Source organism: Acinonyx jubatus, chromosome E1 (genome assembly GCF_027475565.1).
Source record: "Acinonyx jubatus isolate Ajub_Pintada_27869175 chromosome E1, VMU_Ajub_asm_v1.0, whole genome shotgun sequence".
NCBI lineage: Eukaryota > Metazoa > Chordata > Mammalia > Carnivora > Felidae > Acinonyx > Acinonyx jubatus.
The window spans coordinates 15,291,006-15,311,430 of record NC_069397.1 but is presented as its reverse complement, the minus strand read 5'-3'; the positions used below and the strand labels follow the sequence as shown (position 1 = coordinate 15,311,430).

Genomic DNA, 20,425 nt, shown 5'->3' with positions numbered 1-20,425 from the left:
AGAGCAAGAATGAAGAGCTGAAAGGTTCCTCCTTGTCATCCGTTCCCTTTTGAAATCAAGCTCGAGTTCTTCTGAAGAAATGATGAATCTAACTTTGAGACAAGTCCCTAAAAGATTTGGCAGGGGCCGTGTTGGTGATTGAGAAAGTTAGTCTTTTAAAGTCATGACCACAGTGATGTGTTTGACTTGCAGTGTCATCTCTAGCAGCATCCAGTTGTTGGTTCAAGATCTCGATGCTGCCTGCGACCCTGCCCTCACTGCCATGAGCAAGGTAAGGTTTGGGGAAGTGCCTCTTCTAGCCCTCCAGCAGGGACCCCCGGTGGTTCCTGCCAGCCCTTGCCCGTAGCTCCTTGAGGTTCTTCACTGCTTCAAGTATCAGCAGGGAGGAGGATGGAAGTCCTCTAGGAAATCAGTTTATCTTGTACTTTAGGTCAGTTGCTTGTTCTCTGAGAATGAGACGGGGAGCAGGTGTGTTTGGTAAGTCCAAAGGAGATGTCTTTGTTTAGCATCTGATACATGCTGAAAACGTTCATGTGGTCTCAGCAGAATGGGTGGTTTTGTTAGTGCTTATGGCAGGAACTTCTGGCTCTTTCTCAGCTCTGGTATCAGTACAGGATTATTTGGTCAGCTTGTGGACATTGGTTTTCTAATGTCATGGTGGCCCATCAGTCAGCCCTGGGCCCTCAGTTCCCTCCTTTAGCACGTGCTGCCTCATGTTACCATTTGCCTTTTACTTGTCTGTGTCTTTTCTTCCTAAAAGGATGTAAATTCCTGAAGTGCCTGGACATATAGGATCTAGAAGAGTCTCTTGTTTGTTGATTAGTTAAGTTGTAAATGGGCAGTTCTTTGTTGATTTTTAACCCAAATAACATGATGCCGTCCACTCTAGAATTTCTAGAGCAGGGGTCAGCAAACTACAGCCTATAGTCTAAATCTTACCCATTGCCTATTTTTGTAAATAAAGTTTTATGGGAACACAGCCATGCCCATTCACATATATATTATCTGTGGGTGCTTTTGTGTTACAGTGGCAGAAGCAAGTAATGAATTAGTAAATAAGTAATGAGACTATACAGCTCAAAAACCCTAAAATACTTCCTGTCTGGCCCTTTACAGAAAATGTTTGCCAATGCCTGTTCTCGAGTTATCAAACTCTTGTAGCATTCTTAAACTCTGAAGAAAGAACTTCTCTGGAGCCTTCTGGCCAGTAGTAGAGTACAGTGGAAAAAACACTGGCCTCGGAGTCAGATGGACCTAACTCTTCTCATTTTTTTCTCTGGGGCCATTGAGCAAATGACTTAACCTCTCTGGGCCCAAATGAATTCAAGTATGTGAAATGCGGCTCTGTGCCTCCCAGGGTTGTCAGGACGGAACATGAGAATGACTGACTGGCCTGGCGCCCGTAGATGTTGGTGCTCTTGTCGGGAGGAGTGGCCGTGTCACAAGGTTGTGTAAGCACACATTTGGTCTGAATTTGGGTTTGTAGTAGATTGTAAATATTTAACGAAAGTAGGACGAAAACCAAAACTTAAGCTGCAGGGTTTTAGGAAGCTGAGTGGGGAGTCCTGAATAGCTGATGTCACAAAGTTTCTATTCAAAAAGCTGATGCTTTCCACCAGTCAGATGTGCGTGTATATTTCCAGTATTCTCAGGGTTTATGAGCAGAACATGAGCAGGCAAATTGAGGCTAACCCATTTTCTTAAAGGAATATGGCTCTGAAGATTCATCTTTGGGCTCTGATTATCCCCTAGTTGCTGGTGAACATGCACCGTACCCTGCATCTGATCTGTTCCAGCTGCCATCTCCCCTGAACTGCCACACACTTTAGATTGGAATGCAGCTGGGGGAAGAATTTTCACATTTAACAAAGGAAGAGGGGACTTTTTCCCGCAGTAAAATAACAGTTGTAGGGGGGTTTAACACTCCAGGTGTTGCTTATATGAACTGTCAGTTCATTAGTGGATTTCCCTCAAACTTCCCCCCCACCCACCGCCCCAGACCACCACCCATTTCTCTCCAGACCCACACCAGGAAATATTAACAGAGACCATACCTCCAGAATCTTTTGTTTATATCATAGGAAAACCACAGACTAGGGAGCGCAGCAGCTGGGAAGCCATTGGTCTTTGTCTGAGTCTTCTGGAGTTCTAGGGAAATGAGATCCATGTGATGAAAATGACCAGATACAAACAAGCCGAGTGGTCACAAATTGATTCAACATACACTCTTTGTTATTTGTGCCTGCCATCCTGTTTTGTGTAGTTTCTTTCAGGATTTTTTTTCAAACTTCTATTTTGTGATCATGCTTATTTCTGTCTCTGATTCCACCGTTTTTGCTGCTAGTTGGACAGTTCAATTCAGACTCTATCTAGCACGGTGCTGGGAGTTACAAGGCCGGGAAAGACATGGACCTTATCCCAAGGTGCTTAGATTCCACAATGTGTGGGATAAGGGATGTATGAGATGAGAGGAATGCCCAGGTAACAGCAAAAAAGGTATGAGGAAATCAGTATGTGAGAGAAGTACAAAATGTGCCCTCTTTAAAAGAGGAGAGAGTTCATCTCTCTGTTCACATCAGGTGGGGAAACAAAGAAAGCCTTCCTAAGGAAGTGGCATTTGAAACAGACCACAAGAGATGGTGAAATTTGGAACGAATTTGCGATGAAGAGGGCATTCCAAACAGGGTGACAATATGAGTAAAGATTTATAAAGTTAGGAAAAGCTCTGAACTTTGTCAAAACTGCCAATCTCGTTACCCATCTTTGGAGTTTCACAGAGCACTCTGTACTCATGCTTCCATAGTCAAGATCGGAAACAGGAAATTGGCTGCCCTCAAGGGGTGTCTATCCTGGTGGGGAGAAAAGTTCAAAGAATTGATGCTGTAAAGAAATGGATTTTATAAATAGTGAGAAAACGAGTGTTGGGCTTGCCAAAGTGGAGTGGAGTTAGAGGATTCTGAGTTGGTGAAAGAAGGCTTGACAAAATGGGTGGCAATTTAATTCTGTTATTCGGCTGGGAAGACACCTCATTCTTGTCGAAGGCACCCCCTGGGTAGCAGGTAGAGCTTCCATTATTTGTCCCTTCGCTGCCTTGTTCATTCTGCCACCCCTGTGCATATACCTGTACTCCAGCCTCCCAGCCACTCAGCCACTCCTGCTCCCCTGGATGCGTTACTTTTTGGGGATGGGGCAGCTTCCATGCATTTCTCATTCTGTTCTTTCTGCCTAGAATTCCCTTCCCATTATTGCCTGCCCAACGAGCACACCCTTTAAGATCTAGTTCCAATGTCTGTCCCCTTTTTAAAAATTAAGGTATAATTCACATACCACAGAATTCATCCTTTTAAAATGTATAATTCAGGGGCGCCTGGGTGGCTCAGTCAGTTGAGCATCCAACTTCGGCTCAGGTCATGATCTCACGGTTCATGAGTTCAAGCCCACATTGGATTCTGTGCTGACGGCTCAGAACCTGGAGCTTGCTTCTGATTCTGTGTCTCCCTATCTCTCTCTCTGCCCCTTTCCCACTTGTGCTCTGTCTCTCTCTCAAAAATAAGTGAACATTACAAAATAAATTTTAAAAATGTATAATTCAGTAGGCCTTAGCATGTTCCCAAGACTGTGCAACCACCGCCACTAACTCCAGAATATCTTCATCACGCCAAAAAAAGAAACCTCCTACTCATTAGCAGTCACTTCTTATTTCCCTGGCAGCCACTAATCTACTTTCTGTCTTTGTATTTGCCTGATCTGGACATTTCACATAAATGGAATCATACAACATGTGGCCATTTGTGACTGGCTTTCTTCACATAGCCTAATGTTTTCAGTGTTACTCTATGTGGTAGCATGTATCAGGCTTCCTTTTTATGGCTGAATACTATTCCATTGTGCAGTTAGACCACATTTTGTGTATCCATTCATCAGTTGATAGACATTTGGGTTGTTTGCACTTTTTTTTTAAAGTTTTATTTATTTATTTAGAGAGAGAGAGCGTGCACAAGAATGGGGGAGGGGCAGAGAGAAAGAGGGAGAGAGAAAGAATCTCAAGCAGTCTCCAGGCCATTAGCACCGGGCCCAACTTGGGCTCAATCTCACGAACCACAAGATCATGACCTGAGCCAAAATCAAGAGTTGGACGCTCAACCGACTGAGCCACCCAGGCACCCCAGGTTGTGTCCACTTTGTAACTTCTATGAATAATACTGTGAATATTCACGTACAAGCTTTTGTGTAGATATGTTTTCAGTTCTCGAATATACACCTAGGAGTGGAACTGCTGTATCATGTGGTAGCTCTGTGCTTAACATTTTGAGAAACTGCCGAACTGTGTTCCACAAGTAGCTGCACCATTTTACATTCCCACCAGCAACAGTCAGGGGTTCTAAAATGCCTGTATCTTTACCAATGCTTTATTTTTAACATAGCCATTCTATCTCATTGTGGTTTCAGTTTGTATCTGCATTTCTCCGATGACTAAGATGTTGAGCATCTGTATATCTCTTTTGAAGAAATGTCAGTCCAAGTCCTTCATCCATTTTTAAACTGGGTTGTCTTTTTATTGTTGAGTTGTAAACTTCTTTTTATAGTCTGGATAACCACACTCCTTATCAGATATATGATTTGCAAATATTTTCTCCTTGTCTGTGGGTTGTCTTTTCACTTTCTTTATTGTATTTATTTATTTATTTGTAACATTTATTTATTTTTGAGAGAGAAAGACAGAGACAGAGTGTGAGCAGGGGAGGGGCTGAGAGAGAGGGAGACACAGAATCCGAGGCAGGCTCCAGGCTCCAAGCTGTCAGCACAGAGCCTGACACAGGCCTCGAACTCACGGACTGCGAGACCATGACCTGAACTGAGGTCAGACGCTTAACCGACTAAGCCACCCAGGCGCCCCTCAGTTTCTTGATTATGTACTTTGAAACACTAAAATTTTTAATTTTGTTGAAGTCCAGTTTTTATATTTTTTCCTTTGGTACTTGTGCTTTTGGTGTTCTATCCAAGACACCATTGCCTAATCCAGAATTACAAAGATTTACACCTGTATTTTCTTCCAAGTTTTTTGTAGCTTCAGCTCTTTACATTTGGGCCCTCAATCCATTTTGAGTTAATTTTTGTATATGGTGTAAGGTAAGGATTCAGCTTTTGTTCCTTTGCATGTAGATATATAGCTGTCCCGGTACCATTTGTTGAAAAGACTTTTCTTTACCCATTGGATGGTCTTGACACTCTTGTTAAGAATCAGTTAAACACAGATGTACAGGTTTATTTCTGGACTTTCAATTATATTCCATAGATCCATTATGTCTGTCTTTATGCCAGTACCACACTGTTTTGATTATTGCAGCTTTGTTCTTGTTTTTGTTTTTTTAGGGTTTTTTTAATGTTTTCTTATTTTTGAGAGAGAGAGAAAGAGACAAAATCCCAAGCAGGCTCCGCATTGTCAGCACAGAGTCCGATGGGGGCTTGAACTTACGAACTGTGAGATCATGACATGAGCTGAAGTTGGACGCTTAACCAACTAAGCCACCCACGTGCCCCAATTATTGCAGCTTTGTAGCAAGCTTTAAAATCGGGAAGTATGAATCCTCCAAGTTTATTCTTTCTCGAGATTGTTTTGACTATTTTGATCTCTTGCAATGTCACCGTTTTTGTCTTCCCCGCAGTGTCCTTCTCTGTGAAGCACCACAGTACCTAGACCATCTCTCTACTCTGTTATACAATTCTTTCTATATCTGTCTCCCCTATTAAGCTTTGAACAACTTGAGAGCTGTGTCTTGCTCACTTTTGGATCTCCATGGCATAGCTTAACAGTAGTATTCCCTAAATGCCTTTGACGGTAAAGAGGGCAAGAAGAAGAAAGAACTAAAGTTTGTAGACACCCATTTGACCAAAGAATGGTGACAAAGTGAGTCACAGATAACCCTACTGAACGGATTTAGCTGGACAGAGCTGGTAGACATAGAGTGTCTCTTTAGGAAATGGCAGGATCAGAGACCCTGAAACCTTTCGGCGCATACAAGTGCTGTTGAAGGTATGATGCTCCTTGATAGTACTCAATAGCAGGGCTCCTAACTTCCAACAAGTAGCATCCTGGAGCTGGTTGGAGGGAGGTCAGAAATAGGAAATGCCCACATCTAGCTGTTCGCCCCCTAAGCGTGGGCAAGAGCCCTGCTGCTAGAAAAGGAGAAGAAAACACAGAGTGGCAAAGTTTGGTAGAAAATACACAGGAACAGCCTAAAACAGGCCGGGCCTGTGTGAAGGAAGTAAAATATGGTAAGAGTTTAGTGGTCTCTCTGAAACGATAATTTTGAGATTACAGTAATGTGGATAAGTTATATCAAAATTTCAGACCATTTTTCCCTCCTGTGTTGCATTATTTTCTTAGATGAGCTCTATGAGATAATAGTAAGTGGTTATTTACATGGAGCACTTTACCGGGAATCAGCACCCAAATGCAGTATCTCATTTAATTCTGACAATAAATGTATAAGGTACCTCTCTTTCACAGATAAGGGAACTGAAACTCAAAGAAGTTAAGTCCCTTGTCCCAGATCTCTTAGCTAGCATGTAGGAGAGCCAGGATTCAAATTCAGGTCTGTCTCTCAGCTGGATGATACTGCACCATACATACAGAATGAGCAAACGTGGAAACTGAAGCAAAATTAGCTTCAGTAACTTGCCTGATAGTAGAAGGGCCCTAAGTCAGTGTGTGCCCGGGACTGCTGGGTTCACGAAAATCGTCATGCCTACCTGACCGCGAGTCTTCAGGCATTCACAGGCACCCTGTTGGATATCTGTCTTCAGCTTTTCTCGATCTGACACTGTGACTTTCCTCCTGGGGACGAAAATGGGCTGAGCAGCCAACCCAGGTGTTCCAGTCTGGTTTGCATATTTCTCACTGAAAAGGAAGGAATTGTCTTTCTGGTGTGTGTGTTTTCTTTCCTTTTCATAATATGCCCAAAGCCATGTAGCCTTGTAACGGTGAAGCCAGAAATAAAACCAAGTCTCCCCAGTTTTTGAAAAGGTAATTGTTTGAAGTGCTTTAGGAGAAATACATTGTTTGAATGTAAATTCTATAAATCTTTAGCAATTAGCCATTGTAATTAGGCTTTACAAGTAGGATCTTTAAAAATTCTATGGCTTCCTTAAAAAGAGACCATTGGTCCCATGGTACCCTCCTCAAGGTGTCCTTTTTCCTGGGGCTACTCACATCACTTGGTTGAAAGAATCTGACTCTCGGTCCAAAACCAAGCACACTTAGCTTTTGCCCATTAATAGTAGTTTTAGAAAAAAACAGAAGAAACTGAACAAATTAAATTTCCTTACAGTCTGGCATGTAATTTCTATTAGGTTTCAAGACTGAACGTGTGCTAATCTAGGAGGCTACATTACTATCCCCCAAAGACATTTTGAAATAGCTAGAACAGTCCTCAAATCTGTTCTCATTTTCCTCTGTCATTAAAATGTAGATCTATTACAGGAGGCCCGCAGAACTCCATCATTAAGAAATCCTGAAGTTCACCTTCCACTTAACAATCAAAGCACATCTTTCTTTTTTTATAAAAGATTTCTTGGGGCGCCTGGGTGGTTCAGTCGGTTAAGCATCCGACTTGGGCTCAGGTCATGATCTCGCGGTCCGTGAGTTCGAGCCCCGCGTCAGGCTCTGTGCTGACAGCTCAGAGCCTGGAGCCTGTTTCAGATTCTGTGTCTCCCTCTCTCTCTGACCCTCCCCTGTTCATGCTATCTCTCCCTGTCTCAAAAATAAATAAACATTAAAAAAAAATTAAAAAAAAGAAAGATTTCTTTTTTCATTATGACCAAAGCAAATCACCTTTATTATAAACAATTGTATAAAAAATACAGATTTTTAAAAAGAAGAAAATTTAAGTCACTCATATTCCAGCCAATAGATTTATGTCAGTCTTTCTCTTTATGCATATAGTGTTTAAATAGAAGTTTATACTTTATATACAGCTTCATAACTTTTTTTCTCATTTAGCAGGTTTTAATAGTTTTCTGTGTTGTTTAATCCAGAGCTACTGTATTTTTAGTGATTGCATAGTATTCCATAGGACAGAGTATTGTTAAAACCGTAGCAACAGTTGACATTTACCATGGAATTAATACCTGACAGGCACTATGTTAAGAGCACTTAACGTGTTATCTTTCAACAACTGTATGGATTACAGATATTATCACCCCAATTTGTATAGCCAAGAAAACCGAGGTTCAGAGAGGTTAGGTAGGTTATGTAACTTACCCAGGTCACACACTTAGCAGCTTGCACAGGACTGGCAGACTCCACATTTCCTCACTTTAAGTATTCCGGTGGAGTCCTGCCCTTAAAATGTAGGTCATCAACTCCATTTTGATCATTCTTTCCAATTATTCACGTTTAAAAACAGTCTGGCGACGGACAACCTCATAAATGCGTGTGTGTGTGCGCATGTGTGTGTCTTCTAAACATTTGTAATTATTAGCCTCAGATTAATTGCCTTAAAGGGAATTGCAGAGATCAAAAGCTATGTAAAATGCTAAGACTTGGGGTAGATACTTTCAAATTGTATTTAAGAAAAGGTTGTACAAATTCACCTTCCCATTGGCCTAGCAGTGAGTAGGAAAAATATATATTTATCTTCCGAAAGCCTTTGTTACTCCACTTTCTGTTCTGGGTCTTGTTGGTTTTCCCGTCAGAGTCAAGGCGCATGTGTCCTCTTCCTCTGTACCGCCATCACCTCTGCCACATCACCTGCATTTGTGCAGCCTCATACAGAGATTTTGCTCACTCCAATTCCTTCCACTAATTTCAAGTTCGTTTAGGGTGGTAATACTTTTTTGGAAAGCAACATGGTAAAATGGAAAGAACATGGATTTCAGAGTCAGACAAACCAATTTCTAGATCTCAGCTCTGTTAACTTCTCAGTTATGTTTCATTAGGCAAATCCCTGTCCTCAAGCTTCATTAGGCAAATCCCTGTCCTCAAGCCTGTCTTATCTATAAAGCAGGAGTAATAATACCTCCCCTACTATATTATTGTAAGCCGGAAGTTCATGTGAAAATGTCAATCACATGATGCCCGGTACATAGTAGGTGCTCAAAAAATGTTCCTTCTCCCTTTTTATTCCCCAGACAATGCTGGTCCAGTGTTATGCACACACAAGGTACCTGTAAGTGTCGCAGGTGCTTGTTGTAGGAGTAAAAGTAGCCCAGACAAGCTTTAGAGTATGTGTGTGTACCTGGGCAAAGGCCAGTGCTTGGGGCCAGTGGCCCAGCAGCCTACACCATAATGCTACACTCCGATTGCCTGAAATGTCCCCAGAATCCGCATGCCTCAGTCTATGTTCTGTACCTCTCTAGTTCCATGATCAAAATGAATAGGTGGGAATTTGAACTTGAGGAAAATTAGTTTCTCAGGAGGCCTCTTTCCAAGCTTCATATAGCAATAGAGAAAAACAAGTTCCAAAGTAAGCTACTTATGGAGCTTTGCTCTCCAACTGGTGGATTGGTCAGAATTCTCTGCTACAGTGGGCCTTCTCTAGGAAGCAGTTATTCTCCCCAGCCTTCCTGTGAAGCATCAGCATCAGTCACACACTCCTCCCTCGGGTGGCAGAAACCGTGGCTGTGCCCCTGCCCCTGCGGCCTCTTCTGTAGCTAAGTGTGATCATTTTTCCTTGGGTGCTGCTTCTGTCAGTCCTGTATCTTAGTTACAGCTTCTTTTGCAAACTGTTTTTCTTCTTGTTTATATAGTGGCAGTATTATGCAACCCCACCTACACTAAAAGCACAAGAGGAAAACTTTAAGTAGGGAGGGGTAAATTCTTTCTTTTAAGATTTGATTTTTAAGTAACCTCTACACCCAACACGGGGCTCGAACTCATAACCATTGGATCAGGAGTCACATGCTCCTCCAACTGAAGCAGTCAGGCGCCCCTGAAGGGGTAAATTTTAAATGTCAAATGCAAAGTTTACCTGGAAAAGTCAGAATCTTATTTCTACTGATGGCTTTTCATGATGTTTGTTCTTCCAGTGCAGGCTAATTTTTGTTTCCTTTTTTGACAGAGAACTTTGCTTGATCACTGTATATTTCATCAGCTTCTCCCTGAGAAACGGGGCTTGGCTTGCATTAAGGCCCAGGAATTGCTTTTGTTACTTTTTTTTTTTTTTAAACAATCATCTTGGAAACAGCCTGGTGTCGTAGTGCTTGGGCTTTAGACAGACTTGGGTTGTCTCCACTGTGTTATTTACCAGCTGTGTGACTTTGGGCAAGTTACCTAACCTCGTTGAGCTTTTGACTTTCCTCATCACCAGATGAGCTCATGTGTGAATAGTAAATGAGATAATATATACAAAGTGCCAGGCAAAGCAACCTGCATCCGGTGGGTCCTAATGTCAGTGTCTTGGGCCATTCCGGTTACAACTTAAACCCTAAGTTGTCTGGGATGGGCAAGCATCAACCATCTAAGGCAGTGACTGGACAGAATCACTGCTAATTACATTTTGCAGATTTTTTTTAATAGTAAAGCTAGTGTCAACTTTCATTGTTCTCCAGTACTTTAAATTGTTTTCTGACATGGGGCACCTGGATGGCTCAGTCAGTTAAGCGACTGACTCTTGATACCAGCTCAGGTCATGATCTTGCAGTTCATGAGATCAAGCCACTCAATCAGTGCAGAGTGGATTCTCTCTCTCTCTCCCTCTCCCTCTCTCTCTCTCTCTCTCAAATAAATAAATAAATAAATAAATAAATAGTTTTCTTATGTCATTAAGCTGACTTAAATTTAAAATCCCAAATCTACTTGACTTTTGCTCATACTTTTAACTTGACCAGTGGAGTCATAACTGACTATTCAACCAAACCTGATCTTTTCACATATATTCCAAATGTGGATGTGTACTGACATGGCCAGTAAGAGGGTTTAGCTCACCAGTGAGAACTTGAAGTCCAGCGTCCCACGCTTTGTCTTGCTTCAGAGCTGCTTTGTAATCAATGACAGGGCACGTCACCACCTCCCTTTATGGTTGTCTTCTGTTAATGGAGAACTGTGATGTGTAGATAATTATTTATCAACTTTGTGAGATGCTGAAATGTAAAATGTTGCCAACCTGGACAACAGTAGTCATTACAGTGCAAGAGCTTGGTGGCCGGTGGAGGAAGGGGCATCGAGCCCTCTTCCCGGGTTGCTGTGTTTACGCAGGGCCTTGGGCTCCATGTGGTGCTGCCAGCTGGGGAAAAGAAGGTGAGGTGCAGACATTAACAGCATCTGTCAATTTTGGCCTCACCCCATGAGCTCATTTAAGATCTCCTAAGATGCTTTTTGTTCAGATGGGTCAAATCTCTAAAATCACGTGGGAAAAGAAACCTTTTGAACAAGATAAAAAGATAATGGAGGAAAACATGACACATAACCAAAGCATTAGAATATAAAGTCCGTTCATATTAGAACCTTCTACTGTTTCTCCATGGTTTGTTTCTAATTTTCCCCAGTAAAAAATTAGAGACCTTTTTCTATCTGGCACTTTGTTGTGAAACCTTGCATAAGACTTAATGTTGCTGGGCCTTGGTTTTCTTATGTGTAAAATGAAGACAGAAGTTCCTTCCTGCTTTTTTATATGCTTACACATACGTAAAGCTTTTAAAATATAAATATCTGCTGATTTGGGGGCACCTGGGTGGCTCAGTCGGTTAAGCATCCAACTTCGGCTCAGGTCATGATCTCACGGTCTATGAGTTCGAGCCCCGCATCGGGCTCTGTGCTGGCAGCTCAGAGCCTGGTGCCTGCTTTGGATTCTGTGTCTCCCTCCCTCTCTCTCCTTCTCTCTCTCTCTCCCTCCCCCTCCCCCACTCACGCTCTCTCTCCAAAATGAATAAACGTTAAAAAAAATTTTTTTTTATTAAATATCTGCTGATTTGAAGAAACATTAGAACAAAACATGGAGTCATTATAGCTTCCCAGGAGCTGGGGAGCCATCCATGTACAATATGATTCTTTTAAACAAGTTCCCTCAGTATTGAATTTTTCCTTTCCCCAAGAGCTCTATAAAAACACTAGTTCTCTTGCCAGAGACATCAAGGCCTCAGAACTACCGCCCTCCTTCTATGAACATATTATATGGTTTGTGTTTGGCTTAGGATCTTTTTAATAGCCCAGCTCCATTCTGAGAGGCTGACTCAGCAGAACTCCTCCAGCACATTCCTGCTCTTTTCAGGATTAAAGTGCCCATTTGCTGCCAGCTTCGGGGCAGGCTGGGAGCCCACACTGCCTCTCTTCTCCTGTACGCATCCAAGCAGGGAGAGGCTCCACGGCATTGCTTCTTGCCCTGTTTTTCCAGAGCATGTCTCCTGACTCTCCTCAGGTGGTTAGAGCTTGAGCCAGTCAGGTACCTCATTTGTGCCCATGGCCTGCCCAGGGACCACTCAGGTCCTCTCAGTGATGCTGGTGTGCCCCCCCGCCTGCCATTCACACTACCCCGGGTGCTTCCTTCCTGCCCTGTTCCACATGCCACTGTCCTACCCTCTCATGTGCCCCCTCGTACTTGCCAGAGATCTTTCCTTTCCCTGGACTGAAACCCCAACATAATCTCAAAGGTTTTAGGAGTAAGGTTTGAATGTTTTGCTATGGAAGAGTTCAGTTATGTACAAAAGTAGAGAAAACAGTACCACAAACCTCATGGACCCATCACCCAGCTTCAGCGGTCTTTCATCTGCTCCTCCTAATCCTAGATTATTTTGAAGCACGTCTCACACGTCCCAGCATTTCTAGCTCCCTTTTTTCAAAATCCTCACCTCCTTACTGTTGACTTGAGAGAAAGGCCTAAGTAACTCTCGTCCACGTTTCATTTCACTTAGCGCAACCACCCCTCTGATCTCCCAAGCTACCAACCTGCTCAGAAATGGATGTGCCTCCCTTGTTCTCCCACAGTCCTTTCCCGGTGCGACAGCGGACAGCAGTGCAGTCCGGTTCACCTGCCTGGCGAGGGTTCCATTACAAGTTGGCCACTTAGAGGGGCAGGGAAGGCTATTTCAAGCATGAGGGGGACAGTGTAGAAAAGGGTACCTGAGTCACATCTCATGGATAAGGATGAGGTGGGTCTGCTTGTTTTTATTCACCATCAGCCACTACAGACGAAGTAAGACAAACTGCCCAAAATAAAATGGCAGCTGTGGTCGCAAGCTCTTGCCTCACTGTCACTCCACCTGCCCTTCCCCAGCGACGCGGAAGACTGTCCTCCCGCGAAGGATCTAAAGACTTGTCCTCCCTTATCTCTGTTTGCAGATGCAGTGGCAGAATGTGGAGCACGTTGGTGACCAGAGCCCTTATGTCACCTCTGTCATTCTTCACATTAAGCAGAATGTCCCTATCATCCGCGACAACCTGGCCTCCACCCGGAAATACTTCACTCAGTTCTGCATTAAATTTGCAAAGTAAGTCCTGGAACATTCCCATCACTGGGTTATTCTGAGTGCCACACTTACCGCCAGCATGCTCACCACCCAGGTGTCCCGCCATCCAGCTGGAATTCATTCTGGTGCCTGTAAACAAACATTTTTTCGTGCTCCAAAGAAGGATAATAAAACGAAGTCCACTACTTAAAGTCATAGACAACAGTAACAGCAGGACAGTCACCAACCACATTAAGACAAACTCAGATGAGCTGGGGAAACTGTTGTTTTGAATTAGGTGGACGTAACAGTGCCCCTGCCTCCCCACAGGTTTGGATAATTAAAATTATTTTTCACTGATTTCAGTTATATATTTCAGTTATAGATTCTAAACTATTTTTAGGGTAGGGACCGTCAGTTCTACTTCTTTGAAGCCTTCTCTTCCTCCTTCCCCATAGTACTTATTGCTGGGGCTGCCAGAATTGATCTGCTTCTGGACCTCCTGGAGTCCAGGGAAGGTACTAGAAATTGGGAAGAGCAAGTCAGGGAGCCCCACTGCCAAAGGACATGTAGTGAACACTGCACTGCTTGTCTTTCTGCTACGTCCTTGTGTGTGGCCATTTCTGGCTTGACGTTTGGAAGTGGGGATACAGTTTGGGCCTTTGCCAGTCAGCATCTGGCTGTAGCACTGTTTCCCCCGAGACGAGGCAACAGAGAGGGTCAGTGCCTCCTCCGACCAGCCAGCCAACACGCGTTTTGGCACACGCCGCCAGGAAGGGCTTCGAGAAGGTCAGCCTGTTCCCAGCTACTGTATTTAAGTTGTCCTCATCCAAGTCCCAAAGGGGGGTTTAGGGCTCCAAGTTTCTGTCCTCCCCAGATCTCTCCCGGTTTGTATTCAATTAAGGCCTTCTCTCTCTCCCTCACAAATAAACCCGAAGGAACAACGGTTATGGAGAGCTTGTGGCATGAGCTTCATTTCCAGTTTGTCAAGAAAGGATCGGGTGGACTCCCCAGGGAGGCATTAACGTTTGCAATATGGTGGACGAACCGGGAGTTGACATTCCTACACCCTCTGAGTGCTCATCGGTGTGTGTTAAAAGCATTGCTGATAAATCATGCTGTGACACTCCCTGTACCCTTGGTAGAAACAGTCTCTGTACAATTTCACTGTGGCCCAAAATCTCCAGTATGGTTGCACAGGGGTCTGAACTAATGTTAAAGAGAACAAGGAGTCATTTACTTAGCTAGTCCCGGCATCAGCCTCACGTTCTGTCAGAGCCCTTTGTTTTATTGCTAAGCTTCTATTGGATGAGCTAGGAAGACGATGCCCATCTCTCATATCTGGAAGTTTAACCTCTGATAGGAAAAGTGATCTTCTGATTTAATCCATGGTACCCTCTCATCCTTGTAAATCCCAGCCAAAGACTAGAAACCTCAGAGATGGCGCTGTGAGAAGATCCTTCCCCATCAAAAGCAATGGCCGCCACTGCCCCTTGGGGCTGGAGCAGCCTTGGGCAGTTACCCATCACATTGCCAGCATCTCTCCCCACTATGACATGTCTCTGGTCCCTAAATTTTCCCCACCCCACCCTTGTAGACTAGCACACAGAGCCAATTCAAGCATACAACCGAAGCCCACTCTGGAGAGAAGTAACTTAGGTAGTAAACTGTGTACCATTGTGATTAGTCATGAATTCAATGTCATGTTTTTTGTTTGGCCTGGCTCTGATGTAGAGCACTGAAGAATCCCTTCTGCGTGGCCCCTGTTCTCCCTCCTGGTCAGCAGACCTCCCCCTAGATCAGATCTCTAGAGTTTAGGTTTCTTTCCCTTTAACTTCCTCTCTTATCGCATCGATGCAAGCCATACGTGTTTCCTTTTGCCTGCATTTGGTTTCTGAAGCAACAGCAGTCTTTCCTGTTTTGACATCACAGTCACAAGCAACTTCCCTCATCCACTAAGCCGATTCTCTTCCATTCAATAATGGGGATCGTAATAGTGGTTGAGAGGATAAAATGAGAGGTCTTGTGTAAACTTCCGTGCTGGTACCAAGCTGACATTCAAAAAGTGTAGCTGCTACCATTTTAATTTGTTATTACTTATTATTTATTTAACATGCAGTCATTTGAGTACCTGCTCTGTCCCAGACATAGAATTAAGTGCTTTGGCTTAGTAGACGTGGTCCCTGTTTTCATTTGCCGTACAGTCTAGTGGAGGGAAATAAACATGTGAGCAAATAGCATCGTGAGGAAGCTTCTGCTAGGCTAGAGGTCTGTGAACTCTGTGTAGAAGATGGCGGAGGCGACTGAGGAGAGGCTTCATAAGGAGGGAGGTCCTGGAGCAGGGTGCAAGAGCTGTGTGGGTACTGACCCACAAGGCCGTAGGGAAGGGCATTCTGGGCACAGGGAGCCGTGTAAGCAGTCACAGAGGCAGTAAATAGTCTGCAGGATCAAGCCTAGGGGGCCACAGCTTAGCATGAGAGGCTAGGACAGAGAATCAGGACAGTCATGGAAGGTGTCGTCTGCAGCCATTTCAAGAATTTGAATCAGGGAAGGGGCTTGAGCATATGGCATCTGAAAGAAATCCCTTTGACAGCCGATGGTTACCAAAGATGAGGCCGAAGGCAGGGAGCCCAGTTAGGAAACAGTTAAAAGAGCTCAGGTGGGAAGAGGAAGAGTAGCAGTGTCAGGAGGCTGGGTGAGGGAGTGCCGGGGAAGGGCTGGGAACTGACTGGATATTGGGATGGAAGGCTGAGGGAGCCGGCTCAGGTCACGCCTGGTTTCTGGCTCAGGTGACTGGGTAACGAGATCAGGTCCACTGAGCCTGGGTTCCAGGGTGGGGCTGAGTCCTGGCCGTGCTGGAATGAGGTGCCAGTGCTGTTCCAGTGAGACGGCCGGTACTTCGTCAGGTATTAGAGATTAGAGCGGGCACCAAGGTACAGGAGACAGCGCAGAGAGACCCAGGAGGGTGGAGTCATGGGCCTGAGAGCAGCTTTTGAAGAGTAGGCGATGAGGGTGCTAGCCAGCCTTTCTCTTGACCTCCACATCCTGTTTTATTATCGTTCCTTCGTGGGCCCTGTGTTCCGCTGGTCAGTCCAGTCTGGATCTGCCCTTGATTATAGGCATTTCTAGTTCCCACACCTTCCATTCCGCACCAGTACAACTCAGCTTTCCCTACTCAGGCCCTGCAGTTTGTTCTAAAAAAGGCCTCATGATCTATAAAAATTACTTCTCCCTTTCCCCAAACCAGTTGCCCTTCAGTCCCCAGTAAATTTTTCAGAGATCATGTATTTTTTCCCTTGTTCTGACAGTTACTCCGTTAGCAATTACTTCCTATCTTTGCATTTAACACCCTATAACTATGTCACTGTCATGTCTGTTAGGGTGATTTTCAGCTGCTAGTAATAGAAGCCTGACTTAAACTCACTTAAGCATAAGGTGAACTTTGTGTTTCTTGTAACCAGGAGATCAGAGGTAGGACACATCGAAAGATGGTTGATTCAGTGGTTCGGCAATGTCATTAAGGACCCACGCTCCTTATTCCCCTGCTCTCCTTGGGGCTGGCTTCATCCTTAGAATGGTGGTAAAATGGCAACTCTAGATGTTTTATTCAAACACAAGAATACCCTGAAGAAGGAGAGAAACTCTTGCCCAGGCCATGCAGTGAAGTCCTTTCCTCCAGTCCAATTGTCCAGCTTGGATTGTGTCCCCCATCTCAGGACCAACAGCAGTCAACAAGGGAATGCCATGCTCTGATTGGCTGAGGCTAATCAGAACTCACCTCTGCAGTTTAGGAGCGATCAGCTTTTTCCCATCATCTCAAGACCTGAGTAAAACTGGGACTTTGACTGGAAAGAAAAAGAAGACAATGGATGCTGGGAGGCCACAGTAACATCTACTTCAACTTCTCAGTTTTTGTATAGAAGGAAGTGAGGCCTTAAAAAAAAAAGTTTCTGAGGCACCTGGGTGACTTAGTCGGTTAAGCGTCCGACTCTTGACCTCAGCGCAGGTCTTGATCCCAGGGTCATGAGTTCAAGCCCCAAGTTGGGCTCCATGCTGGCCATGGAGCATACTTTAAAAAAACAAAACAAAAACAAATTTCTACAGTCCTTTACCAAAGAGAGAATGAAGCCTAATTTGTCCCTTTTTTTTTTTATTTTTTAATCCACAGCTCCTTCATTCCCAAGTTCATCACTCACCTCTTCAAGTGCAAGCCAATTAGCATGGTGGGAGCAGAACAGGTGAGATGAATTGGTGTAGGGCCTTTTCCTTATGGCTTTTGTCATAGATCAAACACATCTTTCTAGTAGGGATTTACTCTGGAGAAATAAAATTGCTGATTTCCCCTGTTTGGGGGCAAAAGGAAGACCTGGCAGCTTAATGCATCCACTCATTTAAAACATTTTTGTTGAGCACCTACTAAGTACCAGGCACTGTGCTAGGTGTACGTATACCACAGTGAATAAGGCAGAAAAGATCTCTCCTTCATGATGCTCACATTCCAGTAAGAAGAGACAGATTAATATATGAGTTAACAAACGAGAAGATAATTTTAACTTAAGTAAGCTAAAGGGTATAAAACTATGTTCTGTGAAGGAATTCTCTTAGGGGCATGAGGGACTAATGACTTTTTTTATTTTTTTTAACGTTTATTTATTTATTTTGAGAGAGAGAGGGCAGGGGAGAGCCAGAGAGAGAGGGAGACAGAGAATCCCAAGCAGGCTCCACACCATTAGCACAGAGCCTGATGTGGGGTTCAAACTCATGAACCCTGAGATCATGAACTGAAATCAAAGAGTCAGACGCTTAACATGCCTGAGCCACGCAGGCATCCTAGGAGTAATGGCTCCAGACTGGATGCTCAGAGAAGTCTTCTCTGAGACCTGGGGCCTGAGAGGACTAGGAGAAAAGGGTCCAAGCAGAGGAAGCAGAGAGACTGATTATTTTAGATCCCACAGTGGCTGGGCAGAAGCCACTTAAGAGTAGCAAGCAAAGAAAGGCTTATCTTGGGGTGCCTGGGTGGCTGAGTCGGTTGAGCACCGGACTTCGACTCAGGTCATGATCTCAAGGTTTGTGGGTTTGAACCCCACATCGGGCTTGCTGCTTTCAGCTCAGAACCTGGAACCTACTTCAGATCCTCTGTCCCCTTCTCCCTGCCCCTCCCCAACTTGCGCTGTCTCTCAAAAATGAATAAATGTTTTAAAAAAAAAAAAAAAGAAAGAAAGAAAAGAAAGGCTGATCTTTTTGGTACCGAGAAACTGTTCACCTCACCCAGGAAGGCTTCCTTGATTCACCCCCTCTGTTCACTTCAGTCCTTTGCTTCAAGACATCTCTTCACAGATTGTGTCACCTCAGCACTCATGAGTTGAGTTATATGCTACAGCAGAGTCACTTCTTTTCAGCTAGCACCTATTCAGACTGTCAGAAATTTGAGCAGCTTGAATTTGGAGAACAGTTTAAGCGGCTTTAAAAACAAAAACAATACGGGGCGCCTGGGTGGCTCAGTTGGTTAAGTGTCCAACTTCGGCTCAGGTCACGATCTCAAGGTCCATAGGTTCGAGCCCCATATTGGGCTCTGTGTAGACAGCTCAGAGCCTGGAACCTGCTTCAGATTCTGTGTCTCCCTCTGTCTTTGCCCCTCCCTCTCTCTCTGCCCTACCCCACTCATGCCTTGTCTCTCTCACTCTCTCAAAAGTAAACATTAAAAAAAACACACACACAGTAATATTCAGCATGCAGTTCTTGAAAAACACCTGTTTAGATACAGACTATTCATGTACTGATAAATAATTCTCATGTATTCATTAAAGTTAATCCCCTCTAGACCTCTATGTAGCAACATTTAACCAATTTGTTACTTTTTATTTATTTATTTATTTTAATGTTAATTTTTGAGAAAGAGGGAGCGACTGAGCACAAGCAGGGGAGGGGCAGAGTGGGAAGGAGACACAGAATCCAAAGCAGGCTCCAGGCTCTGAGCTGTCAGCACAGAGCCTAATGCGGGGCTCAAACTCACAAGCCGCAAGATCATGACGTGAGCCGAAGTCGGACTCTTAACCAACTGAGCCACCCAGGGGCTCCCCTCTTATTTTTTATATTTGAAAGAACACCCAGTTACGTTTATACTCTTTGTAAGTGGATAGCCTTCCTAGGTTATGAAAAGAAGCACTATGATGTGAGCATTGAGACCTTGGGTTCCAGAATCATGGAGGTCCGAAGTTGAATCCTATCTCTGCAACATAGCAACCCTTTGTCCTTAGACAAACCCCCCAGCACTTTAGTTTCTCCATCTATAAAATGGGGATAATCATGGTACCACCTTACAGGATAGTTGTGGCGATTAACAAGACAGTGCACAGAAAGTGGTTGACGCAACGTGTGGCCCATGGTAAGTCCTCAACAAATGCCAGCTCTTACTAATTTAAGCATTCTCAGACCAAGGCCATGGCTCATTTCTGCTTTCAATGCCCACCTCCCCTCGCAGTGACATCTGGTTGATACTTGCCGCGGGCTATCTGGCTGACCAGCTTCAAAAGTCAGTCAAAAGTATTGTCTCAGAAAGCTTCCTGGGAGGTTGCATGGATTCAGACAGAGGCTGGTGGACTGTATCTGACGATAGAGTTTTGGTGTTTTGAAATTCTTGACTCCTGAATGTCATAAGCATAGGACTGATTCTCTCCATTGGAAACAGCGGAATAATGCCCCAGCACGTCTCCAGCGTCACTGGCACGTGTTTACTGGGGATTCATTCTGTTCACCTCACTGTTGTGTATATTCAGAGAGGTTGTGGAGCACTGATCTGTGTGTCTGACAGAAGCTTTAAGTAGAGTTCTGAGGTACTAGCTTTCTGTGTCTAGACTTGAAGAAGCCACTGGGACATAAAGTTGACTGGTTAGAAACACGTTTTCATGAGTTTGCAGCTTTGCCCAGGCCGTGCTAGCTGACTTAGTGTCTAATAACCATGATATTTTCATACTGTCACCTAAATCCAATATCATATCTATGTTCCTCAGATTTTCTCTTCTTTAAACGAATGTTAAAATAA

General features: G+C 44.1%; 1 protein-coding gene and 1 long non-coding RNA gene across 2 annotated transcripts in view; one reads left to right on the top strand and one right to left on the bottom strand.

Annotated features, from left to right (window-relative positions):
* The window catches only part of VPS53 (VPS53 subunit of GARP complex), a 132,706-nt gene that overhangs the window by 100,835 nt on the left and 11,446 nt on the right, over window positions 1-20,425 (top strand). Inside the window, exons 17-19 of the mRNA XM_015074281.3 lie at window positions 193-271; window positions 13,277-13,425; window positions 17,552-17,621. Coding sequence (XP_014929767.2) covers window positions 193-271; window positions 13,277-13,425; window positions 17,552-17,621 — 298 coding nt within the window. The remainder of the gene's footprint in view (window positions 1-192; window positions 272-13,276; window positions 13,426-17,551; window positions 17,622-20,425) is intronic.
* On the bottom strand, window positions 12,303-15,253 carry LOC128313360 (uncharacterized). Its single transcript, XR_008293945.1, has 3 exons — window positions 14,624-15,253; window positions 13,477-13,533; window positions 12,303-13,140 (listed from the first exon to the last, which is right to left on the bottom strand). It is a non-coding gene; the product is annotated as an uncharacterized LOC128313360 (long non-coding RNA).